This window comes from Perca fluviatilis, chromosome 15 (assembly GCF_010015445.1).
Source record: "Perca fluviatilis chromosome 15, GENO_Pfluv_1.0, whole genome shotgun sequence".
Classification (NCBI taxonomy): Eukaryota; Metazoa; Chordata; class Actinopteri; order Perciformes; family Percidae; genus Perca; species Perca fluviatilis.
Window position 1 is genome coordinate 22,146,975 of NC_053126.1, and position 22,911 is coordinate 22,169,885.

At 39.5% G+C, this 22,911-nt stretch overlaps 1 protein-coding gene across 7 annotated transcripts in view; it reads right to left on the reverse strand.

The window, feature by feature from the left end:
- Positions 1–22,911, reverse strand: part of mybpc2a (myosin binding protein Ca) — a 57,192-nt gene that overhangs the window by 23,532 nt on the left and 10,749 nt on the right. The window contains exons 2-15 of one of the 7 annotated variants that reach the window (XM_039825471.1): positions 19,594–19,626; positions 19,386–19,394; positions 19,225–19,245; positions 15,355–15,372; positions 15,038–15,058; positions 10,803–10,817; positions 10,119–10,202; positions 9,828–9,976; positions 8,576–8,693; positions 8,291–8,339; positions 4,212–4,268; positions 3,950–4,125; positions 3,527–3,659; positions 54–178 (exon numbers count right to left, since the gene is read on the reverse strand). In XM_039825471.1, coding sequence (XP_039681405.1) covers positions 54–178; positions 3,527–3,659; positions 3,950–4,125; positions 4,212–4,268; positions 8,291–8,339; positions 8,576–8,693; positions 9,828–9,976; positions 10,119–10,202; positions 10,803–10,817; positions 15,038–15,058; positions 15,355–15,372; positions 19,225–19,245; positions 19,386–19,394; positions 19,594–19,626 — 1,008 coding nt within the window. Of the gene's footprint in view, positions 1–53; positions 179–3,526; positions 3,660–3,949; positions 4,126–4,211; positions 4,269–8,290; positions 8,340–8,575; positions 8,694–9,827; positions 9,977–10,118; positions 10,203–10,802; positions 10,818–15,037; positions 15,059–15,354; positions 15,373–19,224; positions 19,246–19,385; positions 19,395–19,593; positions 19,630–22,911 lie in introns of all 7 variants that reach the window. The other 6 variants (XM_039825470.1, XM_039825473.1, XM_039825472.1 and 3 more) reach the window with 6 other exon arrangements.

Sequence of the window (22,911 nt, forward strand, 5' to 3'; positions counted from 1 at the left end):
AAAAAGCTTTGCTGCTGAAAGAAGGACTCCTCCAAAGACAGTGACTCATGTACCTTTGACAAAAACCTCCGTGAAGCACTTCTCCTCCTCGACCACGCACTCGTACGCTGCGTCATCAGACAGGTTGCACTTGTTGATAGTGAGTGTCCGCTTGTTACCCACGCTCTCAAACACATACCTGGACGCACGGGGGAAGATCATACAAAGGCGATAAAGAACAAACAAGGGGAGAGAGACATAGAAAGAGAGAGAAAGACAATAATGAATAACTGCTTTCAGCCAATCCGGCCACAATCAGATGCAGAGAGGCCTGAAGACAACGAGAGTGACTCACAGTTATAGACCGAGAAAAAGAGTCCACACATTCTTCTACAGACCTTCAGAGCACAAGTATGCTCCCACACCCACACACACACACACACACACACACACCCAGACACGCACCAGAGTTGCTGTACAAATATGGTGACAGACATCAAAGGATTAGTAATGCCACGGTCTGATCATCACACGCAATGGAAGGTAGTGATGGGAAATATTCCCATGGTTACATATGTTCACATCATCGGACAACTCAAGGTGGTGACTGCCATTCACAGTACGTGTGATCGGATATCCATAGAGGACAAAAATGTCTGCGTCGTAAAATTATATATATATATATATATATATATATATAATTTTACAGATATACAGGGCTTGACATTAGCACCCGCCAACCTGCCAAATGCGCGTAGATTTCGGCAGTGGCGGGTAACACGGTCAATCTCACTAGCCACTTTGGCGGGTGGCATGCCTTTATATTGTAACACTGGTGGCTGGGGTACTGTGCCACTGCCAACTGTGCAACAGTTGCGCCTGTACAGGTCATAGACTGTATAAGGTACAGGTTTGTAGAAGAAGTACAGAGAGAGCGCGCAGCAGACAATTTAGCAGGACATTTGGTCTGCGCGCTCCGCTTCCCATCACCGAGGGCGCGTGCTGGCTGCTAAGTGACACACGAGCGATCCAAATCACTTTCAACAACTTTCAACTAATCTTCTACACCCCTGCACCACCTAGCCTATGCATAAGCTACTCTTTTATGTCTGTGTCTTATTCGGTTGCATGTTTTAATTTAAAAAGGATCTTTACACACATTATCAGAGCTGAATGTTTGATGATTGCAGTGTTATATTTTATGTAGTCTTGATTTAGGTGTTTACACTTGTTTACTCATATACTCATACTCATAATACTTTTTTATTTTATTTAAAAGGGCTGTAGATCTGGTTCTTCAAGTTAATTGTTGTTATGTTGAAATTTAGTTTTTTTGTAATACATTTTTGTTTTTCTTATTCTTTTATACATTTAATATGTATATATTTTCTCTTTCTTTTAATCATTCGGAAATAAAGATTTAATTCATTCATTCAGTACTCCACCAATTCAATATTGCACTCCTATAATATCTTTCATTTTCATCTATCAATCCTAATCAGAACATTTAGTGGTAAAATAGCAGCGCTGGGCACATAACGATCTTTGATTTTTAGATAAATTATATACAACATAATTCTCTGTACAATATTCATATTGTATCACACTAAATGTGAAAAAAAGAAAAAAATTGGCGGTATATCTTAACCACAGCAGTGGTTTGTTTGAAATGAAACAAAGAAGACCTAGATTGACTGGAAAAGCCTTAATCCCACCGGCTCTAACCCAAAACATTTGATTGGTTTAGCTCTCGATGGTCACAGTGCAGAGCCTGGAAAAAGTCCCCTTTCCCATAGTAACTGTCTTCATCAAAACAGGATAGGACTGCCTTACTTTCAATAAACAGCATTAAGATACTCAAAATGGCAGATGGTGAAGCCATTGAAAAAACACCACTCGCAACAGCTGTACCCTCTTCAATAAAACACCAAAAGAAGCCTTTGAAGGAGGGGAAAGAGCAAAGAGGGGAGCGAGAGACACTGAGGAGAGCTCAGCAGGCTAAAGAGGCTCAAAACTAGCATTTATATTTACTGTCTGTTAGTCAGAAAGTCAGAGCTCCTAAAGATTTCTTTTTTATTTCTCTATATAGAGTATTGTTGCGACTGATCTCAGTGGGCTTTCAGTCCATATACAATGCCAGGTGTAATAATAATCATCATGTCTAGCTAGTTAAAAAACTACTAATTATGTTAGTTAGTCCAACTATTTACAAGTTACTCTTAATGCTAGTCGCTTTGGACAGCTGCTAGGTAACATTACCTAGTGACTACCTAACATAACAACCCAACACTCCAGTGAACATAAAAATACAGTTTTACATGAAGCACACATGTATTGACTGTATAGGAATGATTACTATCCAACTCCACTTGCAATGGCATGACTGAAACAACTTTTAACCTCGCTAAAGTGCATTTTTTCCACAAGACGTAACAAATGTTACTACGTCTGAGGTGTGTTATCGTGATAATATTTTGTATTAACAATGGAACCTCAGATAATTATCAACCAACTCTGCAGGTTTCAATCACTACAAAGCGTTTTAGTGTCTTCTAGTTCAAGGGTTGTAGTTGTGTTTTGCTCCACAACTTAACTGTTTAATTCTAATCTCACCACTTTCATAGACCTCATTTCCAGCAGTGGCAGGCAGCTGATTTTGGCACCAAAAAAAAGCTTTAATAATCTTGTTACCCAGCACCAAGTGGCACACAAACAAAATGAACTACTAGCTGGTTAAAATAATTAAGCATTGTAGCAAAAGCCAGATATTTCCTATCTTTCCAAAACAGATCTAAAAGGAGAGTAAATATTGGACATGGTGACCAGAAACACAACTCCTAATAATTGCTAATATTGCTTCAGGTGGTCTGGATGTGTAAATTGGCAATTGTTTGCTAACGCATTAGCCATAACAACTTGAAGTTGTCAATGTTTACAGCTTGTTGCAATTATTTATTTTATTTTGAAATGTTTTCCTTTCTCTTTTTAATTTGCTTTATATTTGTGGTTGTATAATATTAAATATATTTGTATAATTCTTTCCTATAAATGGAAATAAGCATTGACACAACAATATACTGTGTCTAATCTTCTTTGCCTCAATAGAAATATTTGAAATACAGCCTGTTGCGATGCCCCCAAGAGGCCAAAACACCATGTTACCTGATTGATGGGAGTCTCAGCAAATCACCCTCAGTTATGTATTAACAATGGAAGAAATAGTCTGTGTGTGCATTGTGTCTAAATTATTCTTTTTTTCTGGCCACTACCAAGATTGCAGTGAGTGGTAAACCTCCATCAATACATCAGCAATGAACGTGAAAACCTACAGGTAACGTAATAGACACATGTCCATGATTTTGAGTTTATAGTTTAAAGTATAGCTGGCACTCAAGGGCCCTCAAAAAGTATTACAGTTTAACGGTTCACAACTTTTTACCACAATTGTCCTCACTTTGTAGTCAGACCTCAAAATTAAGTGTACTACTGTAGTATATTCTTTAACATATACCGTTCAGTGCACCACCTAAAATGGTAATTTGCTCACTTGGCTGATGGTTTGATTTCCTGTCCGTTTTTGAGCCACTTGATTGGAGCGTTGGGGTCAGCTAGTTCCACTGACAGCTGAATCTTCTTGCCCTTGTCCACTGAGTAGGCTGAATCCAGCTTCCTCAGGAAAGCTGACAAGAAAGTATCCAGTTAGTATAGTTCAACCACTGCTTTAACAGCCAGATAATCCATAAGTGCCAACCAGCAGCAAGTTTATGCTAACACACATTCCACCTGTTGTCCCTGCAATGTAACTTGCAGGGACATTGCAGGGACAACCCCCCCCAGAGACCTTTAAACGTTGCTGGTATTTACGGCCTCCTGCATTTAAGAGCTCGTTTCCTGCCAGCCGCCTCACCCCTACTGCACTAGTCTTCTTTTGCCTCGTAACACCTGTCCTGTCTCTTCCCTCGCTCCTCACCATCACTTTTCTTGGGCTCCACCTTCTTCCTCATATTCTTCAACCTCTTCAGCATGCCCCTCAGGTCTGTGATGCCATACTCAAAGGCAATCTTCTCATAGTCGCATGGCTTAGCCGCCTTCAAGATTTCCCACACATCTACTTCTTCTACAACAACCTCCTTGCGTTTCTTCTCCCTTTTTGAAAGAGAACCAAATTTAAGAGACACACATTTAAGTTATGATGTATGCCTGTGACTGTTGTACTTTGTAGATGCTGTTACCTTTTCTTAAGAAGGGCACTGAAGTCTAGATCACCAGCATCCTCACCTGCATCTCCACTGGAATTAAAAGAAAAGAGATGGCGGGGGTTGGGTGGGGGGGATTTTCTTGGTACAGTATGTTTATAAACCTGTGCTATTTACAACACCAGTGAATTGGTTAGTGAAAAAAGAGCATTATGAGATATACATTTATAATAATACATCCCCCTTTTTATTCCACATTACACAGACCTATAAATACACACAGAAATTAAAAGACAATTATAAACCCAAGAAAGACAACACAAACAAATACAACAGCAGAGTTCTAATGAATTAGTGGCTGTAGTTAAAGCTTACCCTTTTTTTCATCCTGTGTTCGGATAGATGCAATAATAGGATGAGTGAGAACATAGAGCAGAGCGTTTGATGAGGACTACAAGCTACCATCATGCCCTAAATTCAAGTGACAGACAGACACGTGCATATAAGCAGCAGACAAGCAAAATACATAGCGGTCAAACACAAACATTGCATACTGTAAATCACGGGAAGCACAAGTGCATTATTGAGCTGATTGCACAAGTTCTGAAGCATGGCTAAAATGTTGTTAGTACAGATGTGGCTCAAGGTGATGTTATATGGAAGTCTAAGACATCAGTAAATGGACGTACACACTCGATGCATTTTCATGCAGAATTGTATGTTGAGAACTTCACAGGGGGGCAAACTACGACTGTGTTCCACTGCATAAACCCTTTATTACCCCCCCTCACATGCACATTTCCAAGTGATGAGAAGCAATCACGTGGTCTCGAGTCATCAGTCACCTTCTTGTGCTCAACAAGGTGACAAAACTGTGTGTGGCACACGCCAATAAATGTCTACAGACTCAAGTGCTTGTTGTTTTCCTCTTGGAACAGTTTTCCTTGCATTGTTGAGGCTCATTGAACCCCTCAGAGACAAACGTAAATGGCAATAAATTCAAAGCCATTCCGAGCGATCGTGTTCATCCTATGGATGAACGGTTCATCCAAGGATAACATCCATCCAACTTGTCCTTGCCATGCTGTAAGCCAGTGAATTCTCCCAGGGTGATAATGTCCTCATTCACGCGGCGCACGTGATCACCAAATGATCGGGTAAGCATGAAAACAATGTTAGCAGTATACTGCATGCAACAATTGCTACATTTCAACCTACTTGCGCACTTTTGAGAGATAGCACCATCAAATGATGGAAGAAGGGCGTTCCAGGAAGCTTTTACATTAAGTTTGTTTTAACGCATCTTTTCATCATCTACACTAAAGTTCACCGATGTAAAAAAACTGATTTTCCAAATCTGTTGTGGTGAAGTCAGTTGGACTAGAATTCACATGAAAATGGGACTCAGGGGATGAGCTCTCTTTCATGTGTATTGAGAGCATAGCACAAAATGCTTATCTCTGTCACATTAGCCGATGTCATCAGAAACCCTTCATAAACCCGTTCTGACTCCCGCTTGGTCATTGGTTCTCAGAGTGCACGTGGAACTGCTGTGATTGGTTGAAGTTGCGGGAAACTTCAGGTTATTGGTCAAATTTGCAGAAAAGTTGCAGTGATTGGTCAAAATTGTGAGTCGTACCAAATTCGCGGTGATTGGTTGAATTTGCGTGAATTGTCGCGATCGCGACATCGCGAAATCCTGGAGGGACTGTAAAGCCACCTTATTTATTTGAATGAGTCCAGTACAGCATAACAGCAAGGGTCAATGCAGGGTCATCCGAAAAAAAATGGTCTCAACATTTGGCACAACCCAACGTCATGGAAGCGCACATTCCTGGTGCATTACATTGTAACTTTAATGTTTTTGCGACCATAGTGTTGCGACCAAAACTAAAATCTTTGCCGCCAATGATAATTTTCTAGGGTTGTAAGATCCTGTCTCTTGGGTATTATAAACCATTGTGCAGTGTCTGATAAGCTTTCAAACCCATGGATCTGTTACTCAAACTGGACTTCCTTGATCATTTCTAATGTCTTACCCACCAAAGCAGTCCGTCACTAGGGCTGGGAAATATATTGATATTATATTGATATCATGATATGAGAAAAGACATTGTCTTAGATTTTGGATATCGTAATATCATGATATGAGATAAGTGTTGTCTTTTACTGGTTTTAAAGGCTGCATTACAGTAAAGTGATGTACTTTTCTGAACTTACCAGCCTGTTCTAGCTTTTCTATTATTTGCCTTTTCCCCACTTAGACATTATGTCCACATTACTGATGATTATTTATCTAAAATCTAAGTGTGAAGATGTTTTGTTAAAGCACCAATTTTCAACCCTAGAATATCGCCACAATATCAATATTGAGGTATTTTGTCAAAAATATCCTGACACCTGATTTACTCCATAACGCCCAGCCCTATGCGTCACATTGTTTAATGCAGGGCTGTTTTCTATCTAAACTTTTATTTACTCACATTCAAAAATCAAAAAACACATACATGGCGCCCACCTCTACCCTGCTGAACCACTTTGACTTCCATCCTTGTGGCTGGAACATATATCCACATTCTTTTTTTTCTTGTGTTGTGTTGCAGCAATGAATCTAGCCAATCATGGCCCACCCTGAAACAAACCAAGTGGCAACTTCCAGGGTTAAAAAAAATGAGGCACCAAAAACTGTACTTTCTTGAATGGCCACTTGAGGCTGTCTCCAAAAGGGAGCTTGAGGTAAATATGAGACAAATTAATAGTTTAATATTGAGTGGCAGTCAATTCCAATGCGCTACTTGCGTTGGGCTAGTGTGGATCGTGTTGCTGTGCTGTGTGTTCATTCATTCACCGGACCATCCGAACCCTCCCCCCCCCCATTTTTTTGGTCCCACTCCGCCCCTGTTTACAGCAGAAATAAGCATGTTTACAGCCTGGTACAAAAAAAGTTTTTGGTCTCTATAGCTAGTTTTTTCCTTCATGACAACATACGGGGGGTGAATTTCTTTCATAACTCACCCGTTTAAATTATATTGATGTTCTGCATAATTAAGAGTGTGCCGCTCTGAGTGGCAGGTGGCTGCCATCGTACAGTATGTATTCCATGGAATATTTTCTGTTTCCCTTTGTAGTCTTTTCAGCTGACCAACCAGTCAACCAAACTCCACAGACATAAGCAGTGAACAGAAGTGAATATCCTAAAGAATGGAATCTGACAGTAATACATGTTTAGAGAAACACACAGAGGATCTTATAGGAGACAGTACTCTCCATGCTTACCTTTTAGAGGTTGAGCTGCATGACCTCCACACAACAAGGTGTTTCATTCATTATCTCTTCAGCAACAAATTTGAGTTTTAACCAACTTTTCACTTTCCATTCATCACACCAACCTCTCCCCTTGCCCTCTGTCCCCTTCATATGAGCATTCTTCAAATAAGCAGACTGACATCCTGTCTAAACCAAAATATGATTCTGTCTTTTAGCCTGCTGTGTTTCTCATCTTACCTGCACCTTTCTGCTCGCGCTCTAACGAGGGAGGGAAATTATATTTTTAAAAACAGATTACAAACATAGAGACTCGAGATGTCAGTGCGAAAGTGTTGGCTGATTTACGATCACACAGGATGCATACAGTATACAGGCTGAGAACAGCTGAAATAAAAAAATAAAAACTCTTTAAAAAAGCTACAAAGTAACAGAATACACACTTCACACATGCAGATGCAGAGACAGAAATAGCCAGTGAGGGAAAGAGATACATACATACAGTATATATATATATATATATATATATATATATATATATATATATATATATAAAGTCTCACTGCCACCGAGACATGTGAGGAAGTACATAAGATGCTAAACCATGAGGGACTCCAGGTGAAGCAAGCAATACCAAGTCAGCAGACGCATTGAGACGTGACAGAAAGAGAGAGAAGGCAGACGGACTGACTTGTATAAAGTCGGCTACAACTGAGGGAAAGACAGACACACAGGCAGAGACACTCCTTGAGACTGACAGATGCCCAGAGGCAGCGATCTACAGAGGAGCATATGGGAGACAGTGTGACGGGTGACATGTTGAGTAGACCCTCGCCGACACTGACACTCACGATCGCTTAAACGACTCCAAGATGTTGTCCTGCTGCTCCTCTTGTACAGCTGAAAGCAGACAGTAGGAGAAAGACTGGTGAGAGCCCGGCTAGGTTAATTCATTACACAGCGGGCTTTGAGCAGCAAAGGAATAATGGACTGATGACCTCGCTAAGCCACTAAATGATTGGACCTAATGCGTATCGCACTCACTGAGTTATTGGCTGACAAAGCCGGTTATATAGTAATGGTGGATACGCAGAATGGAAGATGACAATAATGAGATTGTCTGTCTCCAGACCTACCCTGCACGGAGACTTCGAATGTGCAGCTGTCGCACTTGTCTTTGGAGGTGACCTCGCAGCGGTAGCCACCTGCGTCTCCATCCACTACTTTGATGATGCTCATCTCGTAAGTGTAGATCTGACAGAGAGAGAGAGAGAGGGGGGGGGGATGATGTGCTAGAAACATATGCAGTTAAATGAACGCCCGTGCACACACACGTGCATGCACAGATATGCAGGACGTGCTCACAAGCTCAGAGTACACATAACACAGTTTGACCGATATCGGTTTGCTGATCAAGCCATCGAGCCAATATTGGTTTTTATTAGCTGGTTGGTCGGTGGTGTTTGTTTGATTACGCACTCATCATTCCCTCCATTTTGTTAATGTACAAAATATCTGTGTCACAGAAGTGGGAAATCCATTGAATGAGGAAGTTGTGATATAAAATAAGTGCTAGAATGCAAACCTACAGTCCTGCAGTCTCAGATTCATTTAAAAGTTGAGAGGGAGCATGAGACACGTTCTCGCTCTTTCTCTCTTACACACACACACACACACACAAACTAAACTAAATAATTGGAATATCTTAGAATATCTTTTGGTTTAGTTTGAGATTTCAATGTTGAAGCTGCAGCTATGACATATAAAACAAGATGGTAAGAGGTGGCAAGATGGTGGAGGAAACAGTTTATAAAACCTGATTATTCAGAAAATGTTTTTAAATTCACAAATATAAAAACAGCCAACAGCAGCTCTATGAGGCTGTACCTAGGCACAGTGGTGCTTAATGTTAGCATTAGCATGCTATACTGTACTCACAGTGACAATGCTAAGGTGCTATGTTTAGCAGGTAATATTTACCAGGTTCATTGTCTTATTTAGCCGGTTAGCATGCTAGCATTGATAATTAGCAGTAAACACTGTGGCTGCCCGATCCGTACCGGAAAACCGATTTGTTTTAGGCATGTGCGAAGATGGTTGAGTTTAGGCTTTGACCTAGAATGGTTAGGATCAGGATAGGTTTAAAACAGATTGGGTAGTCTATTTCCTTTACATTCCACTTCCGGGATTGCTCCGTTTCCAAGGGAAAGTCCACCGGATTTCACTCATTCAGCCTGGCTATGACAACACATCTCCTTGGACAGGACAGTTAATAATCTACTTATCAATCTATTGCTCTGCTTAGAGCCACAGTGTTAGCACGGCTACTAACCTAACGATGAATGTACAAAGGTTATATGTACATATATACAGTATGAACACACACACCTTGGTGTTCCTGTCATAGACCTCTTTGAACTGCAGGTGCTTTCCAGCTTTGCTGCCCAGGTCCAGCCACTTCCCCTTCAGCCATTTCATGTTCGGCTTCCTCAGCAGGCTTGAGGAGTCAACTTTAGCCACAAACGTGATGTCCTTGCCTGCCACGAACAAGAATTAGACACAGTAATTAATTCAAATAGATTAGCTGTCTGTATTCCAGAGGGAATTTGGCACTAAGTGGGCAACTCCTTTCATTTGGGATATAATTCAGGATTTTTATGGCAGATCGTCTTGCCAGACCTTTTGTTGCTGTGACACTCTCCGGCTTCAGCACGAACATGCCGCTTAGCTCGGACATCTGAGGATCCTCCCCTGCTACATGTTCTGAATAGATGAATCACAGAAGACAAATTAAAGCCAGAAATCATGATGGGAACGACTCACATAAAGACACAACAAACGGATGACAACAGGAGACAAGTCGACCAAGCAAACCACCTAATCAGCAGTCTTCTTAATCATCATCAATTTGTTAATGAGATGTCTTAAACCAATAAATTCCACTCAGAAGCTATTACTTTTATACGGTTATCTGGCACTAAAACTGAGCAACAGTCTTTCCATGAGGAAAAAATATTCAGCAAGCAATGCCTTTGGTGTTACACTGCATAAACCATTTGGGACCCTCTGATAAATGACAGGCCACCAAGGAGTACCCTGGAACAGAATGGCCCCAGGGAATAAAGAAACTCCTCAGATCACCTCTGAAGACATCACATTAGGGTTGACTCTGCAATCTGCTGCCACCCTGACTGAACATAAGCTGAGGCTGTACACTCTTATCTTGGTGATAAAAAAAAAAACGAGCTGGTCTTTAATCCGTTCACTTGTTTCTTTTGCAGGTAAATTGATGAAACCTCTGTAAGGTGTTTGCTTGTCAGTTGATTTGCTTTACAGATACGATAATGTGTTCATTTCTCTTACCATCAGGAGGCAACTCTACATCAGATAGGGGAAAAGAAAGAGAGAGCGAGGAACACGTCAGTCTGTACAGTATCTGTGCTGTTTAACACAAGCGTTAATAGGCCCAATGATAATCTTGACTTCAGGTGAGGAACACTCACACGTTAAATCGATGTGCTTTCACATTCCAAAAGAACACATCTTTCTTTCTCTGAGTCTAATTAACAAATCCTGTTTTTTTCTTTTACAAAAAAAAAACACTACTGTTAATGAGTTATGTCTTCAGCAATCAAGTTCAAAAATCACTTTGACTGTGCTAAAGTCAGGAGGGTTGTTAACTGTATGTAATATGCATAAACTCTTGTTTCTCTGAGTCGAGGCCTTGATCACACTTGGTTTTAAAATGCGTTTCAGGGATCCGAACACAAGGGGACAGCCAAGACCACCCAACACTTCGTCCAACTCGTCATAAAATGGGTAGGTTGTAGAGTGTTGGCACACTGCCACCAAAACAACCACCACATCCTGCATTGATGAGGTATTTTCCTGTTACATCCTTGACAGGGATCAGGATATGTTAGCGTTAACCCTACAAAAGATATGTGGTCAAATGCTTCCTAGACCACCTCGTCAAGTGGTTTGAGTAATCAGATCACAATGTGGCCTGTTGTTAATTTACACTTGTATTTAGCACTATCCACTTGTGATCCAATCGCCCTAGATGCATTTTAAAACCAAGTGTAAACAGGGTCAGAATACTGTAAAGGCTATTTATGCTCAACGTTAGATACAGACGGAGACTTCTGTCCATGCTCGGCGCTCATTTTGTCCGTATTTATGCATGTTTTCTGAAATCTTACAGATACGGACAAAACGGAGCACTACCACTGGAAATTGTGGGGGCATTGTAGGCAATGTAGCCAGTAGTTCAAGCGAGACACAATCATAGGTAACAACAATATTTTAAAAACGTTTTGAGGAGAGGCTGGGCAAGTTGGTCAGAAATTTAAAACATTTACATTATACTTACTTTGCCTGGGCAAATGAACAACAAGTTACTACAGAACAGCTGGGAGGAGATTGGACGGAAGTTAAATGTGAGCTGGACAGTAACAAAGGCTAAGTGGAGGTCCGTGCGAGACCAATTTGCTCGAGCCTCCTCTAGTAGATGTACTGTATTGCTTAACATCCATGCCAACATAAAAGACCTATGGAAGTATGTGGGCAATGACAGTTACATCATTTAAAATAGACGTTATGTGTTTTTGTAAGGGAGCATAAATGAGCCTTAAGTGTTACAGGAAAAGAGGGTTTATGGACAAGCAGCAGGTAAAGATAACATCAGACCACCAATCACGTAGAGTGAGTAGGGCCCTGGGTGGACATCTATTGGACGAGAGCAGTTGCTGAGAGAATGGAGCCAGGGTCACGTGTCAAATAAGGTCATGCGCCTCCATAAATTCAGAGAGCTACACCGTCGGCGCCTCTTCCTCTTCCTCTCTCTCTCTCTCTCTCTCTCTCTCTCTCTGCTTTTATGGGCTCAGTTAATTTGATCTTTTAATCAAAAGTGCCCCCGAGGACAGATCCAAGTTCAGATGTTCAGGATGATTTAAAAGGTTTCAGTTAGAATGCTAAATGGGTAAAGCCGATCCTGGAATGGCACCCACGGGACACTTTTGAATGTTTACGCTCTTACAGTTTTACATTGGACAGTTGCTGTGTTTGGGATAAGGGTTGCATGGTGAAATTATCTCCAGACACTGTCCTTGGTTCTGAGAAGGGAAGTTTTGAAATTTTGGATAATGAGGACAGCAATTTTAACCCACATTAAAGAGCTCATATTATGCTTTTTGGCTTTTTCCCTTTCCTTTATTGTGTTACATATCTTTTTTGTGCATGTAATAGGTTTACAAAGTGAAAACCACGCCCAAAGGGAGTTACCATCTCCCACAGAAAACACTGTTCACTAACTGCTCGAAACAGCTCTATTGTAGTCCAGCCTTTATTTCTGTGACAAACGCGCGTCATTTTGCATCACCTTGTTACACACATTGTAACGCTCGACTAGCTGCTAGTGTGGCACGTCCTCAAACCAAGCTAGTTAGAGCAGAGGCCCGAAGAGTTCAGACAGCTGTATCGCCAAGTCCAGGAGACAGTGCAGAATTAAAACGTTATGTATGAAAGACTAATTTGTTAACATTTAAATAACTTACCACTCTGAAACGTCTTGCTCCAGTCTAGGTTGCGAAGCTGGTTTGGTTTGTTCTGCCTGTGTTTCGGGATCAGACTCGGGTTCGAACATAAACGGCTGACCCAAAGCCATGGTTACTGGCTGAAGCAGGTTTGTTTGGGATCACACTAGCTTGCTTGTCAGGGCCCGCCCTACTCTGCTTCTAACTGGCTAGTAGTCCTTACCTAGGTACTGCACATGTGCGACTCCCAACAAAGATGGAACAGAAGTGTGATGCCTCACTCTGTAGCTAAAACAGAGAACTCAACACACAGGGTGAAAAGAGGAGCCGCAGCAATGTGCAGTATAACAAAAAATATGGTGTTTTTTGAAAATTAAACCATGTAAACCTAGTCTGGTACAATCTCTAAATACAATTATGAACCTGAAAATGAGCATAATATGAGCACTTTAAAGTATTCACTAAAACTTGATTTTACAGGCCCAGAATTTCCTGATAACTTCCTTATAATTTCTCGAAACATTTCTGGAAATAATAAATGTTATTTGGAACTTATTTTAGGAAAAATTGAGAGACAGAGTTTGGGACTAGTTTAGTTTAACCCTGTCTTCCCAAGAAGAACAAATTATGTTTCTGTTAAGGTGACAAAGTCCTTTAGTGACTCTTTAATCCATTTGGCAAAAAGTGGAAGTCAGGTTAAATTATTACAGCAGCAAAGTTCACATCAAGGAGGAGTTCAGGTGGATAGATGGGTCAAGAAGATGTCGGACTATAACACGTGAGACTGCGGATCGTTTCCTGTTTCAACAGTCAACCTTGGTTTCTTTTAGCCATGACCACAATTGTTCCCTAATCTTAACTGAGTGGTTGTTATTTTAACCATGACAATTTATTGTTTATTTACTTATTTTTATTGTTTTTACATACAGTACACGTGTTATGGCCCCTGTAATACTTGCTTTGCTGCTTTGCCTATCGACAAATTGCACATTGTTCAGCTTTACCTGCTACTCACTGACTAAAAGCATTCAATTGGAATTGATTATTTAATTATAATTAATGCCAAATTACATAGTTCTTTCTAAGAACCTTCCTAGAGAATTATTAGGAAAGGATTAGGAATTTATGGACTCGTAAAATCAGAGATTATTAAATATTCTATGCCTGACTGGGAATTACTGCACTAAAATAGTAACATATCTATCCATTCCATCCATAAAATATACTCTATTCATAGAACGTATAGTAGTGTAATTTCACAGTCATTACTTATTCAGTATATTCTCCATTTATGATCAGAGCACCACCAGATAAGTGTCTCAAACTCCTTCAATCTCATGTTGTACATACATCATATTACCAGTGTGGTTACCAGCAGTCTTGCACTGTTATATCAGTCAGTAGTAGTATATTGTAGTATATCCACATATCACACACACATTTGATATATACCCAGCATAAGTATAGGCAGCATATATCACTTTTTATAAACCAGACCTTATCAGTTCATTTCACATTGAAAACACTCTCAAACGTTCTCTCGGATGCTTTGGTGGAAGCAATCTAACCACTTTAATCACTTGGGTTTTATTGCTGTCATAAACGTCTCTGTTGTCTGTTATATTTGTATTTTATTTAATTGCTTCATCTAACAGTTTATCTGATGGCTGCTTTCAAGTTTTGTCTTTGAATTGTTTTCCTCCTTTTCTTCTACGTCCCTTTATCTATTTGCTGTGAGGCACTTTGTCACTTTTGTTTGCTACATAAATAAAGTTATTACTGTGATCATTATTATACTCAATGTCCAGAAATCTTCAAGGCTATATCTCTGCAAAAAATAATTATCACGTTCATAAGCAATAATAAATCCATCTGCTGTGAGAAAATCTTCGATCTTATCCACCAATGATGGCCGTCACCAGAGCAGTCCCAGGCTTCTGGGAGCAACACTTTCAGTTTGTCACACTCAGTAACAGATTTACATGTTACAAAGTGGTTGACACAAAACAAGCAGAGAAATGGAAAGCACAAGCAGGCTGGGAAATAGTGTACTGTGTTCCTTACCATCCCTAGGCTCATTGTTCGCTGAATGAAAAGAAACAGTTGGTACATGGAAATTAGTAGTGTGGACAATGAAGGGTTAAAATACTTCCTACAGTGATGCTGATCACCTCAGGCTCTGTGTGTGTGTGTGTGTGTGTGTGTGTGTGTGTGTGTGTGTGTTCCAAGCTGTTCATCAAAGATCGGATTAAAGACAATACAGTGTAAACCTATTCATTGAGACAACTACAATATCTTCAGACTGGAACTCTATACACACACACACACACACACACACACACACACTTACACAGACAAACAAGACAAAGCAAAGCGCTTACCTACAGCAGGCTGGACATCTGTTAATGAAGAATAGGCACAGGTTAAGCAGATTAGAGGACCAAATGAGTGGAAATGTAGATATGATGTAATATAAGTATTTCATACATATACAGACTGAACATAAACACACACACAACTATGACAGAATAATGCTTAGCAATGGTTCTGTAAATGATATTGGTAATTTTAGAGATAAATCAATGTGTTTAAATTAGCTGATGAGTGCGCGCACACACACACACACACACACACACAGAACACACACACACACAATCCTCAACCTTGTTTATATTTTGGCTTTTGTCCACTTTGTACCTTGTACCTATTGATATTTCATATTTGCAATATTACAATTGCTGCACAACACTTTCCCTTGGGACAAAGACAGTTCCTATCTTATCTTTTCTCTAGACTGCTGCACTGACTGCAGTTTGTTCCTGGTATTTGATACTTGATCAGAGACCCCGAGGCAGGCTGGATCCAAATAATATTCAGGTAATTGGGTAGGGTCACATTGTATTGCCACAGTTCGGTTCATCTTCTAGCTTTAATATTATAGTATTCTATTCATACTATCCTCCCTTCTAGAAATTCAGAAGAAAGTCTGAGATTTGATGTAGTAACATGTTCAGGTAAGTTTCCTCTGGTCCATTACATATAGTCCAAAATGTAGCTCTGCTAACAGCAGCTAATTTACATTTGCTAATTTAGAAACCCGCTAACACCATAATCTGCCATGTAGCCCTTTGATTGGTGGTCAAGTAGCCCTGATCGTTTGAAGCCAACACTTACACTATCTCATAAACGTCTTGCTCTGGTATATAAATAGTAAATGGCTGCATTTTTATAGCGCATTTATCTAAAGCATAATTTGCTTTACACTCGCCCATTAACACTCACACCCACCGATGGCAACAAGCCATCATGCAAGGTGCTGGCTGACCATCGGGAGCAATTCAGGGTTCAGTGTCTCGCCCAAGGACATTTTAACATGTGGACAGGAGGAGCTGGCGATCGAACCGCCAACCTTGTGTGTATATCACTATGAGCTAATGTCTTTGATCTATGTTACGCTTCCAGGGCTACCAGTAACAAGACGGCAGAACATGTTGTAGATTTGATCAGAGGGAGGTGGTGGCAGCAGGTTGTTGCAACACAGTGGACACAACACAGTGGAGGATTAAGGGGACATACTAGCTGTTTAGGACTTAATTGGAATATGATATGGGCTGTGAATACACTAGAGCAGGTTAAACAAAAGGTCAGGGTGTTAAAAGCAAACTAAAGTTGTGTCAACCATATTCTTTCAAGTCGAATGTTATTTTAGCTCATTGATCTTTGTTGTTTTTTTATATATTACTATTGTCCAGTGTTCCCCTTCTTTCAAAGACAGGGACTATGCAAAAATGAGTAGCAGTGGTATAACTTAATGCTCTACCTCGTCACTGCACCTGCACACTCACACACTCTCAGCGAGCCACTTAAAGTTTATGCAATAATTCATCTTGAATGGAAGAGTCTGCTCATACACTAAAATAAACACACATAGAAACGTGTGTTCATCTTTCTTGCACGTACCGTATTGCTACTGCTCCATAATATGAATTGACATTTAATCCAACAAGGTGAACTGAAACTGTACACAAATAGGCTCTAAATGTACAACAAAGTATGTTTTACTCTCTCTCAGGGGACTCATTACTTATAACTGAATGCGTGCCACTGGCAGAGGAAATCTCCATAAACATACTCTGTATCCTATAAAAGCGTGCAGTGTTGCAGCTGCAGCACACTGATATATAGAGTATATATAAATATATATATATATATATATATATATATATATATATATGTATATATATCACATATCATGTAGCTACTCGCTGTGGGCTACTACCCCCACACATAATTATTTCACACATTTAGCTGAATGCATTACACTCAACATGGTTTGGACAGAATTTTTAGGAACACAGGGAAGAGAAATGCAAGGAGCGATCTGCCATTCTGAATCTATCTCAGACTTCTTTCTCACACATACAAAACAGTATCATCGTGCGACCTACTGCAGGTTGTGAAAATATTGACACTCAGTGACACACCGATTATGAAGTGACCGCAGTTAAAATCACACAACAAAGGTCCAGACAACGACAAATCTCTGGCGAATGTCTCAAAAAACTAGCCAGTACTCCCATGTCAGTTCTCCTGTATTTCAGGCATTGTGTTGAATGTAGGATCATTGTGTGGAGGAGAGAAGCTAACAAAAAAATAAATAATAAAAGATTCACATGCCATCAAATGGACAAAAAATAATATAAAAAAATTGTAGTCATTAATTATTTGATAAAATGGGACATTAATTGATATTAAGTTTTAAAATGTAGTTATTTAATCTTGCATTTATCTTTTGTTTATTTTACATTTATTTTTAAATTAATTTATTTTTAAATGTATTTACTAATGTATTATTTTCTCTTTGCATTTTTCCCCTTATTTATTTCCCAAACTTATTTATTTCTGTATGGATTTGGTTTTATACATTTTGGCAGCATCCGTCCTCCATATCATTAGAGCTGCTATGGTCCCACATCATCAAAATGACCCATTATTAAATGATTGGTTCATTCTACAGGTCTGTAAATTCTCAATACCATAATTTCCTAGGAGTGTCCTGGAAAGAACTATGTAATTTGGTACTAATTACTTACCTTGCACAGCTGCTGGATTCTCACGATATCACAAGATCACGCGGGAATCACAAGATCACGTATTATACAAAAATCCATCTTGTCAAGCTCCAACCTAATGCATTTTTGTCTGAACAACCAGCGTACCACACCAATCAGCGTCCGGTGAGGAACTACTGTCTTCTACGGGCATGGTTTACCACGCCTGACTGTTAAAAAAAACAATGGCGGATGTGATAGACAGATGGTTTATCCATTCACCTGGCAGGTATTTTTTGAAAGTGCCTGCCCTTTCCCAAACAGTTTCCAATGACGGCTTCTCAGAAGGTTCTGTGTTAACAAAGCATCTGGCACGTCAGATTAACTAATTACAGGGAAATGAGACAGATCTCTTTTAGTTTAATTAAATTATTACTGATGTTTCAGATGAAAAATTTAGTCAGATTTTTATTTCATGATTAAGAGATTCGTCTTTCAAGACAAGGATTTAAATAAAGACAGTTTTTCACTCGATGCAAACTTAAATTTTGGTCATAAAGCGGGTAATGTGCATAAAGTGCATAACTCGCTGTCTCAATGAGATGAGCAACTTTTTTAAATTGCACTTTGTTGTAACTAAGAATTGGCCAAAAAAACATGATCTGTAGTCAGCAGCCATAAGGTTTAAATGCGGAAAGCTAACACTGCTAACAAGACACTTTTACAATGAGAGCTGAAGGACAAATGTGAAAAATGTATTTGCATGGACTGTGTGTATGTGAAGATTTAAGTATACTCAAGCTAAAATAGGAAAGTCAAATACATGCACATACATCATATATCATACAGTGCATACATACATACATGTACTTGCATACAGTGTGATGCTTACCCATAAATTAAACACCTTCTATTTTGCTCCTACCACCTAATTTAATTATCATCTCTGGTGCTTAAAATAAACTCATAACATGTCCTCAGCGCTGATAAAAGAATATTGGAGAAATACTCTGTGTGTGTGTGTGTGTGTGTGTGTGTGTGTGTGTGTGTGTGTGTGTGTGTGTGTGTGTGTGTGTGTGTGTGTGTGTGTGTGTGTGTGTGTGTGTGTGTGTGTGTGTGTAGCATCATTCATATCCCCACACTCAGTCCCATCACCACAGAAGTTTACTGCTTCTGTGTGTATTTTTCATCAAATCTTACCCTTCTCTTCCACTGGCTTCTCTGAATGAAGGGAAACACATTATTTTGTCGATGAGGATGATAATGACAGTGATGATAATGATGATGATGATGAGGATGATGTCTGTGATACAGTCACAAACACACAGACATACAAACACTGAATGCAGTATTTTCCTTACCCTTTTTGTCTGAAAAAGAGAGAGAGAAGAACCATTTATTAGAACATTAAACACTCTTTATAAGAAGCTTGTATTAAAGTATTAGTATTTCAGTGGTTATTCTAGTTCAACTGTATAATAGTTGATTATTCTATGCTTAAATCAGGATTAAATTGGATTTCTGGAGCACAGTTTGTGGGCTCAGATTAGATGTCATGAAGGCACTTACCAGCAGGTGCTGCTGCAGCCTTATCGCCCTTGGCTGCTGCAATTAAACAACAATTATGTAAAATAATATGTACATCCTCATTATTTCATATCATACAACACCAGCAGCAGTGTTTGGATAGTCACGGCTTCCAGAGCTGAGACTTGGTAAACTGTTTGAAGAGCCGCATCTTGTGATCTGAATCCTCAGGAGACAATAACTAATAATAATTTCTATACATAACTGAGGGCACTTGTTCATCACTCTTTATCTGCATTACTATGCATATATATATATATATATATATATATAATCTGAGAAAGCACACAACATATAGAAATAGAAATCCGGCACCTTAACAAATATACAAAACTGTACAAAATACATAACTGCACAAAATATACACTTTATAATGAACAGATTCATTTCAGTAACATAAACACACATTGACAAGTACCCGCACAGGAAAACTACATTAAGGCAACCTTGCTTTATGCATCTCTTCTTGATTTCTGTAGGGTTTGCCTCTGGCAAAAGAGAGAATACTGGATTTCAGCAGGGGAATAGTGCATGATTCAAATGAGGCAAGGTTTACAGAAACAGTGAGGCTGAGATAAATATAAGTACGTTTTTCAGAGATCATGAGGAATAATTGGGCTTAAAAAATTCTGAAAGGGGCGGCCTCAAGACAAAAATGCTTTTGATAGGATAAGTACATCAAAGTTCCAGGATCCCAGATCTAGGTTACTTTAGAAGCTCAAGGGTGTCTAATGAGATGGTAGATTAGGCATGACTTTCTGTCTGCCAGACAAACTAAAGCACACAGCTGTTGAGCAATAATTCAACTTTGGCAGCATTTACATCTTAACCATCTAATTCAATAATTTCACAGGTCTGTGACCTCTTTAGTCTTCCTCTATCACTGTTTAAATGTTGAAGAAGGTTTTAGTGCCTTTATCCCTCCCTTTTTTGGGATATTCTGTAGAGGAAAGCAAAACGTACATCAAAGGGCTGAGCCACATAAATGACGAAGGACATCATTTTTTAGCTATCATCTCTCCAAACCACAGACAACAAGCCACAACTGCAGAGCAAGTGTCCCATGAGACTACTTAACAGTGGGTCTAAGATATCAAGGCCCGGCCTTGGCACTCTGCATGGGTTCCAGGCTGGCACACTGTCTGGCATACTGGCGGGGGGGGGGGGTCGGGGGGGCAACACTTCTATTTTGGATAAGGTTTGCTTTTCAGGGCGTAATCTTTTAATGCCTCTGTCAGCACTTCAAGAGGGGATCCGTGACGCACCAGGCAGTAAAAACTTTCTTTAGGTTCCTGCTGAAGCATCGATCCCACCCCTCCACTGAAAACAACCCTCACTCTAAGACAACTGGGCTGTTAAACTAATGTCACAAACTGGTTCTATAAAGCTTTTTCGATGTAAAAGTCCCAATTGTCATGAATACCCAGTCAGGGCCTCATTTATTTTCAGTGGAGCGGCTGCACATCAATATAAGATCTCAGATGAGAGTTTTGGTTTCTCAGTGTCAAGATTTGAGAGAAAGTTATTGACGCTCAGAAACTCTTATTTGACTGTCTTCAACCTTAGGAATGGTGTATGTGGTGTGTGATATTTTAAACTATTTTAACAGTGCTGATTTAAGCGGTCACTGTGTCTGATGCCAAAATCCTGCAGTCTCAAAAACCAGTGCAAGCTCTCCTAAACAATACATGAATAAAACATATATTTTGTTCACACGATACACTGGAAAAACACCTTAAAGAGTTAATAGGAGATTAGATGTGCTAATTTCTGAGAGATGGTAAAAAAGCTTAATTCATATTCTAACTGACAACCTTTTTCTTTACATCCTAACTTAAAAATAATAAAATATATGATGAGAAAAAAATCACAAACATAAGATGCAAGATCTTTCTACCATGCCTCGGAGTGCTGTCTCACTGTAAAGAGGTAAGATAAATAAAGTGAGATTCTCGGCAATCACTGTGCAGTACTTCCAGCAATATTTTGTGTGCAATAAATTGAGTTTCCACAAAATACTTTTTAAAACGTCAATGTTGCTGCTACCTCCTCTGCAGATGATAACACATGGATTTTATAGATGTTATCAGGATCATCCTTTCATATCTAATTTATAAGATTTCCACTGCACAGTCTTGTGTATTTTTTCTGGTTTAAATAGTTTACAGCATGAGGTTCTGTATGTCCCAGGTGAAAGATTTTATGCAGATGACAAGAGAAAATAAAATGCAAATTAATAAGCAACATCAAAAATACCACACAGAGAAAATATTTAAAGTCGTTCAAAGCACATTTTATGTTGGCATTTCAAAGAATTTAAATATCCAGAAATAACAAGGACGAGATGTGATGTCAAATGCACACAAAACACTTGTATTTACAAAAAAGGATGGAAAGGGATAAGAGTTAAAAAACCCTACTTAACTTACGTACCCTACTTAACTTACGTACCCTACTTAACTTATGTACCCTACTTAACTTACGTGAGTTAACAAACGTACTTACTTGAACCCAAACCACAATCTTTTCCAAAACGTAAACAACTAGTTTTGTTGCCTAAACGGGTTCTGCACTGTAGGGGCTTGCGAAGGCACCCTGATCCCTCATGTTGCTGTGCATTTGTAGGATACAGTAATGCATGGAAAATTGTGCATAACTTTTCGTAAGATGTCATATGAGGATACGCTGGGTATGTTAGTATGCTAACAATGGATATCTGTACCGAATTACATGCCAATCCATCCAAATTTCTGCACGATATTTCACTCAGAATCACAAAGTTAACCTGCTGGTGGTGCTAGAGTACAGGTCGTGGGATCCCCAAAGTCTGTAGGATTCATCCCCTGGGGAACATGAATGTGTGTAGAAAACTTCATCACGATCCACCCAATAGTTGTCAAGATAATTAAGTAAGTTGGACCAAAGTGATGGACCAATAGAAAAGGAAATGATAGAAAGTTATGATCTGGATCACAAAAGGGCTGAAAGTTTTGTATTAAGTTTCATCAGTTCTATACTCGACGCTGATTTTTAATTTGGGCAGATAGGGCAAATCTACAGCATCTCAATTAGTGAAGGTTGTTCTCTACTGAAGCTCCACTTGATAGGTCGATAAGATGTATTTCAAAAATGTATTTTTTCCTGTAATTATCCACAAGTGACCTGCTTCTCCTTCAGCCCACTTTATGAGGTCCTCTCTCTAAAGTCTTCCTCTATCACAGGCCTGTCTGTCTGTCCTGCTTTGTAAGAAAAGCCGTAAGCAGCCGTTAAGTCACAACCAGGACAACTGTGGCCCTTCAA